The 12,476-nt window shown below is 40.8% G+C and overlaps 1 protein-coding gene across 1 annotated transcript in view; it reads left to right on the plus strand.

Moving 5' to 3' along the window:
• Window positions 1-12,476, plus strand: part of triob (trio Rho guanine nucleotide exchange factor b) — a 183,585-nt gene that overhangs the window by 89,155 nt on the left and 81,954 nt on the right. Inside the window, exons 11-15 of the mRNA XM_036590656.1 lie at window positions 2,995-3,117; window positions 3,941-4,132; window positions 6,484-6,653; window positions 7,126-7,300; window positions 11,405-11,600. Of these exons, the coding sequence (XP_036446549.1) occupies window positions 2,995-3,117; window positions 3,941-4,132; window positions 6,484-6,653; window positions 7,126-7,300; window positions 11,405-11,600 (856 nt within the window). The remainder of the gene's footprint in view (window positions 1-2,994; window positions 3,118-3,940; window positions 4,133-6,483; window positions 6,654-7,125; window positions 7,301-11,404; window positions 11,601-12,476) is intronic.

A 12,476-nucleotide genomic window follows, 5' to 3' on the forward strand; every position in this document is an offset into this window, starting at 1 on the left:
GCCCTGCACAGCATCACAGTTTGTCCGTTTTGTGAGAAACAAAGAACCTTTTTTGTCATAGTTGCTGTATATTCTGCTAATATATATTTTTGATATATGTTATGTCTGTTTTTTTTTGCCGTGCAAAAGACGAAAAAAAAATGCATTGTGTCTGATGAGTATAGTTTTGCTGTGAAAAAAATGCATTCTGAATCATTTTTGTGTTTTTCACATCATGTTCATTGTGTAAGCTTAATGATGTATAATATAATATTATCAGAATTATTAATTATCATTTCTAATTAATGTTGTGAATGTTGTTTGTTTTTAATGATTCTACTTATTTGATAAACTTGAAAGTTGAAAGTCCTTTAGAATGATTTGATGTGAAAGGATTCATTGTAGAGAATTTTACTGAAACTTATTAACTTTACTTACAGATTTCTTGACAGTGGTGGTGATAGGAACCAGGGGCCACAGTGTATACAGCGCAAATATAGAAATTTGGTTTAATGTAATCTTGATGATGGTAAAATAGTGTTAAGTCTGAAAAAAATCTTCAGGAAGAATGCAATACAATGCTTGTACCTCTCTGCCATGGGTGTGTTTAAAATTTTTTTTAGACCAGAAGCTTTTCTCAGAACTATCACAGAACAGTGTTTCAGGCCTCAGGCAGCACATTTGTAAGCATTTAATGTAATAGTACCTATACTAAATATTATTATAAAATAGACTGTTCTTTAACTAGTTTAAATAGTGCTGCTTTTGGCCTTCCGATAGATGCTAACTATATTTTGTTGCCTTGTACTTGTACTAAGCAATGACAATTTCAATCTACATCTAATAGCTTTCTGTGTGGGAGCTTTTAGATGTATTAAAAAACTTTGGACGCCTGGTTCCTATCACCTCCACTGTGAACAATTCTGACTAAATAAGTTTCTTCAGAATGATGCCTCTCACATTTTGAGAAGCATTTTGAATTGTTAAATAATCTCCAGAAAGCTTGCTTGTTTTCTTGCTTGTGAAAATCATGATGTAACATGGTAAGTGGTGTGAGCTACTTTTGCTTTAGCCTAACATTAGCCTCGTTTTCCCAGTGCAAAACTAGAAGCAAACTTCCAAGACCAAACATGTCTTTGCTGACTGGCCACATTTAAAATGAGAGGAAAATGTACACTTTTGATTTTTTCACCAAATTATTCTTTTGAAGTCTCTCTCTCCCCCTGTATCTCTCTCCCTCTCTCTTTCTCTCTCCCTTTCTCTTGCTCACTTTCCCTCTCCCTCCCTCCCTTCCTTTCTGTCTTTCTCTCTGTCTGTCTGTCTGTCTGTCTGTCTGTCTCTCTCTGTCTCCCCCCCTCCTCTCTTGTCCTCCTCCCTCTCAGGGTATCCTTAGAGGTTACCATGGTTACATTGTTGGGTAGGAGGTGTGTGGAGGGTATGCCCCATAAAGTCCTGCAGGCAGAGGAGTCCTCTGTATGGATTTGTGTAACAAATGAACGTGTGTGGTGTGTGTGTGTGTGGTGTGTGTGTGTGTGTGTGTGCACGCGCGGAGACGCTGAGAACGGCGTGTGCCAGGCTGAAGCAGATCAAAGGTGCTATAGTGAATAATGTATGAGTCACAGAGCTAGGTGTGTATGTGTGCGTGCTGCAGCAGCATGGTGAGATTTTGGAGAAAGGAAGGAAGCTGCTCTTTTCCATGTGAAATGAAAAACGTCTTTAGGTTTAAGCCATGGTGTGTAGGCTCTTTCATAAGAACGTGCTGAGTAAAACATTGACAAGTGCTTTCCCTAAAGGGGGAAGAGCATATTCAAAGGCTTTGAATTCCTGTATGCATAAATATTCTGTACAGTGAGACTTGATATCATACAGCACCAGTCAGAGGGTTGAGCGGTTTCTCATGAGGGGTCTTTTCATTTTCATTTCTTTATTCTGTTTTCCACATTTTAGAATACAAGTGAAGACACCGAAGCCATGACATAATGGGATTATGCACTGATCAAAAAAGTGTTAAACAAATCAAAATATCTATTAAATTCTTCAGAGCCCCCGTAATTTTTGATGCGTATTCTTTCGGTGTTCTCCTAAGCAGCTTTATGAAGAACCACCTGAAATGCTTTTTTCCAGCAGGAGTGAAGAAGATACGCACGTGCTGAGACATTGTTGGCTGCGTAACACTACTTGTTTGGAAATAATTCATACATATGTATTAATGTCATGATTTATTTTTGTCTTAGTGATAAGCTTTCATGCATTTAAAGGGAAATTTGTTTTGTTTGTTTCAGGCAAAGCTTATTGCAGAACTATTACAAAATAATGTCTCAGGCTTTAGGCAGCATATTCATAATCATTTTGTGTAATAACCTTCAGTGAGGGAGCTTTTAGACTCTTGTAAACTCTTTAGACGTCTGGTTCCTATCACCATCACTGTGAACAATTTTGACTGTGTGAGTTTCTCTAGAACGGTGCATTTCACACCAAACCACTCTGAGCGACTTGGTTTACATGCTAATGATTTGATTATGTGGAAATATGAGGAATTCCCCTTTAAGCTAAAGCTGTTCTGAAGAATATACATTTATAGATACAAAAATATACAGTAATATTCTTCTGTCAGGTACTGTACATAGACACAGTCACAGTCTTATGCCTTTTCTCAAGCACTGCATGTCTGTGATACTGATTGCAGCTTTATGAGCCCCTAAAGTCGTGAGCATCAATTACATTCAGTGCGAGGCCTGTCTGGATGAGGAGGATGACTTCACTGTGAGTGTGATGTCGCAGTGGCTTGTGTTGCTCCAAAGCGCCCCCTCCTGGTTTTTTAGAGCAAGTGCAGGCATTGACCTGAAATTTGTTTACAGACTCGTCTTGGTGCCCGAAGACTTCAGCTTTCTTGTTCGACTTTTAAGACAGTGCTGTCTGACTGTAATCAGCTCATCATCTCCAGGCTCTTTCATCAGGTTCTGATGATCTCTGCAAATAACTCTTAAATAACTACTCTTCTCGTTCCTTCTGCAGGTTCTGGACTGGATCGAAAACCATGGTGAGGCGTTCCTCAGTAAGCACACAGGTGTGGGGAAGTCTCTGCACAGAGCCAGGGCTCTTCAGAAGCGCCATGAGGACTTCGAGGAAGTGGCACAGGTGAGGAGAATAAGTTCAGCTGTGGAGAACCATGCAGAAATTATGACTTTGTTCATTCAAACGTGTGACCACCAAACATCCTCCCTGTTATCTGCTTTTCTTTTAAGAACCATAGCAATGTATTGATCTGAAGCATCATATTCAACTGTGTTGATTTTGGAGGAAATAAATAATTCCTCTCCTTAGGCATAAAAGTTAAAAGATGGATATAGTGTGTTGTGTTTTACTGTATATTCCACTACTCCATACACAATCACATTTGTGGGTTCAGTGTATTTTAAAGAACACTGCTGAATCGTACCAAAATAACCAAATCGAATCAGATTCAATCATGGTCATATTCAGTCACAGTTCACAGTGAGTCAAAACAGCTCTTTACATTTATACGCGATTGTTTGGGCCCCTGGGCATGCGCACATAAAACCCATGGGATGATCCGGGCCTGTGTACAAACGAAGGGGTCCTTATAGGATAGTGCTACTGAGGACCCACCTTTGTTGGCTGCAGGCTAGCTTTTTGGAACTTTTTGCCATTGAGACACCGTAGAAAATGTCTGAATCCTTAAGTAGTGTAAGGGGTTTATTTGAGATGGACTCTTCTTTTTCATTGTTGATATTTTTTGTCCTCAAGAGAGAACTAATTGAAAATTGGCTAATGTTATGTAGACAATTGGTTAAAACATCTTCATTTCTTGCAAACAGATTCCAAGACAGTCACTCCTTGTAATCAAATCTTTTTAGGTATAAGGAGCTGAAGATCTGCACTTGTGGAAATCCTGGACTGTCTGGCTGCTGTGATTTGTGTCTGTTTGGATCTCTTTTAGAACACATACACCAACGCTGATAAGCTGCTGGAGGCTGCAGAGCAGTTGGCTCAGACAGGCGAGTGTGACCCAGAGGAGATCTATCAGGCCGCCCACCAGCTAGAGGACCGCATCCAGGACTTCGTGAGACGAGTGGAGCAGCGCAAAGTTCTGCTGGACATGTCCGTGGCCTTCCATACCCACGGCAAAGAGGTGAGGGGAGATCAGGAGTGCCTGCCTGTTAGCATGACTAAGACTCAGGTTCTCATTGCAGTCCTGGAGTGACCCTTACACTGTACAGATTGGGATTTCGTCCCTCTGACACAAATTACTTGACTTTAGCTGATGCTCTTTGTTTACAGTATCAGACCACAGTTCACAGCCCTGTTTTAAAGGGCCCATATTCTTCATTTGTCTTGCACTCTCCCCCGCACCTATAATGTTTGTGTGGTTTTATCTACTGAAAAACATAATTTATTCTTACTTAAACATATTCATACCATTCCTGTAGAATTAAACAGTCTATATTTGTTAAAACTGATATATGTAAATAAGCTCTGTTCTTATTGGCCGTGCTGTTTTGTGCCTGTTTCAAAAAGCAGTTTGGGCTGAAACACTCCCTATAACTTCAACAAGAATGGGCGGAGCTAAACGACCGTAGGCTTAATAGGCAGGTACATGTACATGCTTTGATTTTGTGATATAACTAAAACAATAAATTTAAAACTGTTTGTTTTAAAGTATAGTTCTTATATATGGCCTGTTTGGTGTTAGAACCAGTTGGTTTCAAACTTGTAAACGATGTTTACATACTACATCCACCTTATTTTAAAATTGCAAAAAAAAGTCAGGTTTTTTATCATAAGTAAATCTGCCCCATCACAATAACATCCTCTCCACCAGGAATTTGGAAAATAAGCTTGTGCTCCCACTCTGTTGCCTTCTTGTCAGAAGAGTTCAATTTCATTGTTTTACTCCACAACTCTGCAGCATGCTGTACAGCTGTTGGCCACTAACTAGCTCAATTTTCAGAGAAAAGCAGCCCTCGTTCTTCCCGAAACAGCAGCGTTCCCTCAAACCTCAGACCACTGGAGCACAGATGGATGCTGAACTCTTGCGCATGTTTGTAGTCCATGCAGACGTAGTGCTGATGATTATGTATCATCTACAATGCCATATTTGATAGGACAAAACAATGCTTTCTTTATTGTGCCCATATGCTGCTGTGTTATCCATCTGCTAGCAGAGCGGTTGCAGAGGCTTCAGGTTCAGAGCAAGGTGTGTGTGTGTATTAGTGATGGAAAATGAGAGAGGTTGAGATGGAGAAGGACTACGGGGTGGATTGGAGAGGCAGTGTTGGGCTTGCTGGGAAATGAGTTTGGCTGTGTTTGCCATGCCAGCACAGGCAGATGGCTAATCCTGTGAGCTCACCCTCCACCAGGCCATTGAGAAAACAACAGCGGCCGGAAAGCCTAGTCTCACTAGATCACCACGTCTGCCCAGCCCATCTTTACTGCTGGCCTTTATGCATTAGTCCACTTGAGTCCATCTAGGCCTCAAAATGAAGCATCAAATTAAGGCTAGATTTATTAGATTAGCAGAAGCTTGCTTTACCTCCTAATGCAGCTGCATTTGTTTGTGCCCAGGATTGAGCCTAAAGTTGCAGCTACTGATATCTATGATATAAATTCTGCCAAGGGATAAAAAACTTCTGTAATCTTCTGTAGACTGTCAGAACTTTTACTATACTCCAACAGCTACAGCAACGTACCCTCATCCTTCAACTTCACCCAATGGCACTGTTCGTTATCCCATTTGGACTCTTAAAAGCCACTTAAAAGCTAATCAAGCATTATATTATGTAAGCACATATATTTTTATATTCAGGAGTTTATTTTCCATCCTCAGGGCCTGCTTTAGCCTTTTGAGGGCACTTAGCAAGATTTTCTTGGGTGCCCAAACTGTAAAATTAAAGGCTGACTAATAACAATGACTACCGCAAGTCTAAACTAAATAAACACATACATGCACGGGATTAATCAGAGCCTGAAATCTAAACCTGGATTAACAGAGAAAGTTGTTAACTGCTGTTATGTAACAATGTAACCATGCCTGTGCTTGTTAGGTTTTCTGAAGCTGAAAGGTAATCGGAAAGCCTGTCTAAGTTGAACTTGCTTTGTTAGACAGATCCACTCCTTCTAGTTGTCCAACCTCAAGCTAAACAAGTGGCATAACAATAACGCCACAAAAAAACTTTATCTTTAAGCTTTTTCTCCTTATCAGCTCTTTTTTATCTCAGATGTTTTCTTATTTCTTTTAGTGCTCAAGTTGAACCTGAGAAACTTACTGGGACTGTTAGCCAGTGTGTGTGTTTCATTGAGTATCATTGGCTTAAAGTGTAATGATAACTTCTTTGCCATTACCTCTTGATGAATCGTTGTTGTTGATGAGAACATTTGAGCGTTCAGAGCGGTCAGTGGGTCCCCAAGACTGAAGTTGAGAACTGCTGGGTTAGTTAACTAGTTGTGCCACTCCTTCTGCTAACATAGTGATTCCCTGTGCAGCTGTGGACGTGGCTGGAGGAGCTGCAGAAGGAGCTGCTGGACGATGTGTATGCAGAGTCTGTAGAGGCGGTGCAGGACCTAATCAAGCGCTTTGGCCAGCAGCAGCAGACCACCCTGCAGGTCACCGTCAACGTCATCAAGGAGGGAGAGGACCTCATCCAGCAGCTCAGGTACATAAACATCACTGTGCGCTACCTCACCAGACCAGTACTGAAAGTGAGTATATACTGAGTATAGATCAAATCCATGAGCTTTAGTGGAAGAGATGAGACTCAAACACACCTTTTTATACAAAGGCTTTAACAGGGTTGGGTGTCACAAATCTGCTTAAATTTGAACAGTGACCTAGAAGTAGTGTAAAATTCAATATTTCGTTTTTGTTTTACTTGTGATAACTTTGTTTTAATTTTTTCAAAATTCTTAATCTTTCTGTTGCTTATTTCTAAGTTTAAATAGAAATATCCCAGATTGTCAATGTGGTGTGATAGTTTTGGACATCACTGTGTTTGACTATATAGCACAAATTTGAAACTACAGATTATTGTCTGTGGTAACTGATGGTCCAATACAGATGCAACACAAAGAGATTAGATAGAAAAACACTTTGAATATTCTTTTAACAGCTGCATTCTTCTCTTGCAGAGACTCGGCCATCTCCAGTAACAAGACGCCTCACAACAGCTCCATGGCCCACATTGAGAGTGTTCTGCAGCAGCTGGATGAGGCTCAGGCCCGCATGGAGGAGCTCTTCCAGGAGAGAAAGATCAAACTGGAGCTCTTCCTGCAGCTCCGCATCTTCGAGAGGGATGCAATCGATGTGAGTCCAAAAACAGCATCACCAAGGCTGCGATGTCTGTGGCTGTTTTTAACCTGAGCTGATTTGTGTGTTCACCCAATTGACACCTTTAGCTGTAAAATGTGCATGGTCTAAACTGTGAAAGATCATCTTCTGGATGTTTAGACCTTGAAAACCTGATGAGATGTCTACAAAGGTGACTAAATTTAGCTAATAGCCAGAAAGTGTTTTTCCAACCCTTGATTCATCCCTCTTTAGGTACTATGCCCAGACTCTAAAAACAGAGACTATATTAGAACCTGCTACCTGCTACCCACTACCTCATTTGTCAGTTTCTGACCGCAGGACCTTCGGCCAGACGTTACTGATTTTATTTGAGTGGTGGACCATTTTCAATACAACATTGTATCAGGAATTTCACCGCGTCAGTGTCACTGCCAGGTTAAGAGTGGTGCACTACAAAACATTCAAGCCAACAGCATCTGTGGACAGACACTGAAAAAATAGGATTTTGCATTAAAACATCCAGCATTTACCTCTCCACCATGAATGATATTTAAAAATATATTTTATGCCAAAACCATAACCATTCATGCAGTAACCTTCAGTGGTGTAGCTTTTAGAAACATTGAACTCTTCAGATGCTGCTTTCCATCAACACCACTGTAAACAGTTCTGACTAGGTAAAGTTTTAAATGGTTTCTAGAATAGAGCACCTCACATGAATGAGCACTTCACTCTGAATGGCTACATTTGAACCATTTAATTATGCAGAAATGTTGGAAAACTGGTAAAATTTCCCTTTAATGCTACCACTTTGCATGAGAACAGATAAGCTGCAAGCTTTAGTGGTTCACGTATAAAGTGGACATAAAACGTAAGTGAGCTCATAAAGTGGCCAGTGAGTAGAAGAGTAATAAAGTGGACAGTCAGCGCATATGATACAACTACAGCAGTCCAGCATACTTTAGCCTAACAAACCTATTTATTCATTATACGAAACCTGATCTAGAGTAATCTGAATCCCATAAAGGACTGTGCTCTTTTGTGATCCATCTATGGCTCTGATGTAACCCAATACTCCCCGTGCTATCGTTTTCATGAGCAGGCTCATGGCCATAGGAGCTGCCGTCAGTGGGGGTCCTCAGGTAAAAGGGGGTAGGTTTTGAGTGGCGAATGAGAAAGTGTTTTCCCGTCTCGTCTATAAGCTCGCTGTAGGGGGATCAAGTTACAAAAACCATCTAAGCTTGGATAAATGTTAGCGATATAAGAGGATTAGCGCAATGCCCGTTTACACGTTTAAAACTAATAAAAAGAAGTGAAATGAAAGCAAGCCGTAAAGCCTAAGCCACTTACTCAGAGCTGGGTGGAGACTCGGCCGTCAGTCAGAGCAGTGCGGCGCCGGGGCATGCGGACGGGCGTGTGAGCTTTTATGTGTGTGTGTGTCTCCCTAAACGCTCCTCAAACACACCCTCAGCACTGTGCTTCCTGCCTGCCACCTACTGCGCTACGTGTCTCCCAGCGTCCGTGCGGTTTAGGGACCCCGCTAGAAGAACTGGGTGATAAAGATGTTTCTTCAGATCTATGACCGGACCCTTCATGGCTGCAGGGATACAGAGTACGTTTTCCAGGTTCCTCCAGGCTGAATGGAGTTAAACGCGTAAATTTTACACTGATTATTCAGTATTTGAGCTTCAAATCTGTTATTCATACATTATTCAGTAACTATAAACTGTAAATGACTAAGTACCTGTTATGTATAGTAATGAGAGTGGGGAGCGTACAGGCCCTTAAGGTTTAAGGGGTTACAGGCTCTGAGAGCCGCATTTTGTCTTTGGAACCTCCATGTTATGCATTCAACAAGGGAGGTATTGTTGCAGAGCCTGAGGACAAATGCAGAAGGTCGAGCAAAGCTACAGTGCCAGTAATATCAGATTGGATCTATGTTTTTATATCTAAAGGCTTACAGTTAAATGCTGTACATTTGTACAAATGTAAATAGTGAAGTTGGTGCTTATGTATGAGTTTACTTCCTTATTAATGTGCCCCCCCAAACAAGTGGTTTTCTGGCAAGTGCTCAGCATATGTGGAACTTTAGGACTGTTGGAGAAGCATCTCAGGGGGCTCCTCTTGAAGCTGCTTGAGAGAAGAGTGCACAAAGCTGCCACAAGTTACAAGGGGGCTGTTTTATATAAGAGTCTAAAATCTGAGACAGTTTTGATTTCTTTAATATTTATTTCATGTCATTTTCATTTGTGCCATTTCACAGTTTTAATGTATTCGCTATTGTTCTAAAACTTGAGGAACAAAGTGAAAATAAGTAACACCTTTCTGCGCGTAGGTGTGTCCAGACTGTTCACTGGTGCTGTAGACTGAGTAGGAACATTGTGAAGCTTTATTTGAGGAGACATAACAGTTTGGCACTGGGACAGTTGGCTGGGTTTTTGGTGATTCATGTAGCCTTTTTTTCCCACCGTGAGGTGGTTAGTGCTGAAATCTCCTTGGTTGTTCTTTGAGAAATGTTCTGACTTTTCAATTATAATTTCTAAGTGTAACAAACTTGTGCTTCTCAGTGGTGATAATTCCTTGGCGGGCTAGAGTGGAGTATGGATTATTTGTCCTGTTGAAGAAGAGGCAAAATACTTTTTATAAAACATTTCTGGCTCAAAAATCTTCTAAAAATCTTAACACTTGGTGTTAGATAGGCTGCACAATCGTAGTTGTGTAGTGTAGCAGTAGTGGCTCTGGTGTGGGAAGATGGTGCTGTAGTAATGAATAGTGTTGCAGAGGAGTAGGATAATAACAGCTCTCTGCCAGAGGAACGCAATTGTGTACACATACACAGAGGATTGGAAACCACTGGGATATTGAATCAATTTAGATTTTGTCACTGGAAAAACCTGCTCCTCCTCTCCTGTCTTATTTATTTATGTATGTATTTATTTATACATCATTTGAAAATTCCAGCTTGGAAATGCCTTAATGGAGAAATCCACTGATTTAATTAAATTGTGGAGATGTAAACATTCATTCAGAGTGGTTTTGATATGAACTGTTCCATTACAGAGAAATGTAAAAAAAAAGAAAGAGAAAGAATTGTTCTCAGCAGTGGTTATAGGAACTAGGAGTCACGATATAGCTCTTTTCTTTATGTTGGTAATGGTAAAACAGTGTTAAATGTTTTTTTCTTTGGGAACTGTTTTGCTTTACAACACCCTGCATGATTTCTTTGCCATGACAAAATACTTTTTTTAAGAAGTTTTTTAATTGAAATTGTTTTAAAAAATAAATTTAAATTAAAACTTCACAATGTCTCAGACTTCAAACATCAGTAATAACTTTCTGTGAGGGAGCTTTAGAGGCAATATAGGCTTTGGACACCAGGTTCCTATCACCAATTATACAGAATTTTTGCAAAATCAGTGTATATTCTTATATTCTTAAACTGTGTAAGATTTGGGGATTTGGAGACCTCTCTGGTGGAAATGTGTAATTGCATGAAATGTATGAAAGAACAGTTTTTTATTATGGGTTGTGCTTTAGTCCCCTTCCCCAAGCAGATGAATCTGATGATTGTCAGCGCGTTGAAAGAGTATTCAAAGAGAACTCAGTCACAACTTGGTGAGGGACATGTCTTTTAAAGGATGTAACTTAATTATCTACCATTGTCATCATGCCCTCATCAATGTAATGCTGAGTTTGCATTTGAGACCTAAACTTCGAGCCAGATCTTCTTTTTGAGCCTGTGTATGTGTGACGTTAATATGTAAAGACGTATGATGAGGTCCAAAAAACCTTCTGTCTCATGGAATGGGGAGTTTGATGACTCCTTGGGATGTCCTCAGGATGATGGGAAAACGTGAACATTTTGATGCTGTGTGGATGTTTGTGTGCTCCCCACAAGGAGAAATACCCCTTTTAATAGTAAAAATACAGCTTTTATTAGAAACAATGAAAGCGGATAAAGCTGGTCTTTTGCTTGCTGAGGTTAAGGTTAGATATGGTTAAGCGGACCACAGCAGCACTTAGATACAGTCATACAGAAGAACATAGAAACACCTCACAAAGACAGGAAAACACTCCACTGTGTGTGTTTGATCACTCTTTATATCTTTCTATGTGTAGGTCATCTCGGACCTGGAGTCATGGAACGAGGAGTTGTCTCAGCAGATGGGGGAATTTGACACAGAAGATTTGACTCTGGCGGAGCAGCGGCTGCAGCACCATGCTGATAAAGCTCTCACCATGAACAACCTCACCTTCCACGTCGTCCACCAGGGACAGGAGCTGCTGCAGTACGTCACTGAAGTGCAGGCTTCAGGTGAGCACATGCAAACATGCAGAATCAGTGGCCACTTTATTAGAAACCCCTGCATTGCAGGTCCACCCTGCTGGTGTACACAGGTGTCAATTTCTCGCACACAGCTTGTATAATGTTCGTAGAAAAGTATTGTCAGTAGAATGGGATGCTCTGGAGCAGCAGCACACAAGCCTAAAGTCACCGTGCTCCTCAGCATTGGGCCGTGGAGCAGTGGAACTGTGTTATCTGCAGTGGTGGAACATGATTGGGATGAGTTAGAAGATTAGGGGCTGGTAATGCAGTAAAGAGGGAACAAATTCTCTATTTATACTCTTGATTTCAGTAGAAACACTGGACTGTAAATGTATATACACACATGCACATCAAAAACCAGAACATGACCTTTGACTGAAGGGTTCAGAGCTCAAGAGTTCTTCGTCTGATATCCACTGCTGTGCACAGATCACTGACCAAACGTTGCTCCATGAGTGGGAATGTTGCTCTGTCAGCCTCAGCAGCCTTGGCTAAGTGCAGATACAGCTCAGTGGGCCTTTCATCCTTAAAGAGAAGGGAAAAATATTTTGTGCATGTTACAGTTTGCATGAGAGCACAGAGTCCATGAGAGCACATCGCCAGTATACAACTGACCTGTCCATGCTCTACCAACGCATGCGTTCTTTCTTTGTTATTGTTAAGAGGTTGGAAAAGCTTTACATCTACAGGTAAAAATCCTATTCAGCTGAAGGAGAAACTTGTAGTGCTCAACAGAGTTTTGGCAAAGTGTCTATGTTTTGATTGTTTCATTGATTTCAAATGATAATCATTTTGCATATGTGTGAAAAGTCACACATGTACAAAATAAGATCTATGAATTCCACCTCTGTCTCTTCTGGCTTC

Source organism: Colossoma macropomum, unplaced genomic scaffold, assembly GCF_904425465.1.
Source record: "Colossoma macropomum unplaced genomic scaffold, Colossoma_macropomum, whole genome shotgun sequence".
NCBI lineage: Eukaryota > Metazoa > Chordata > Actinopteri > Characiformes > Serrasalmidae > Colossoma > Colossoma macropomum.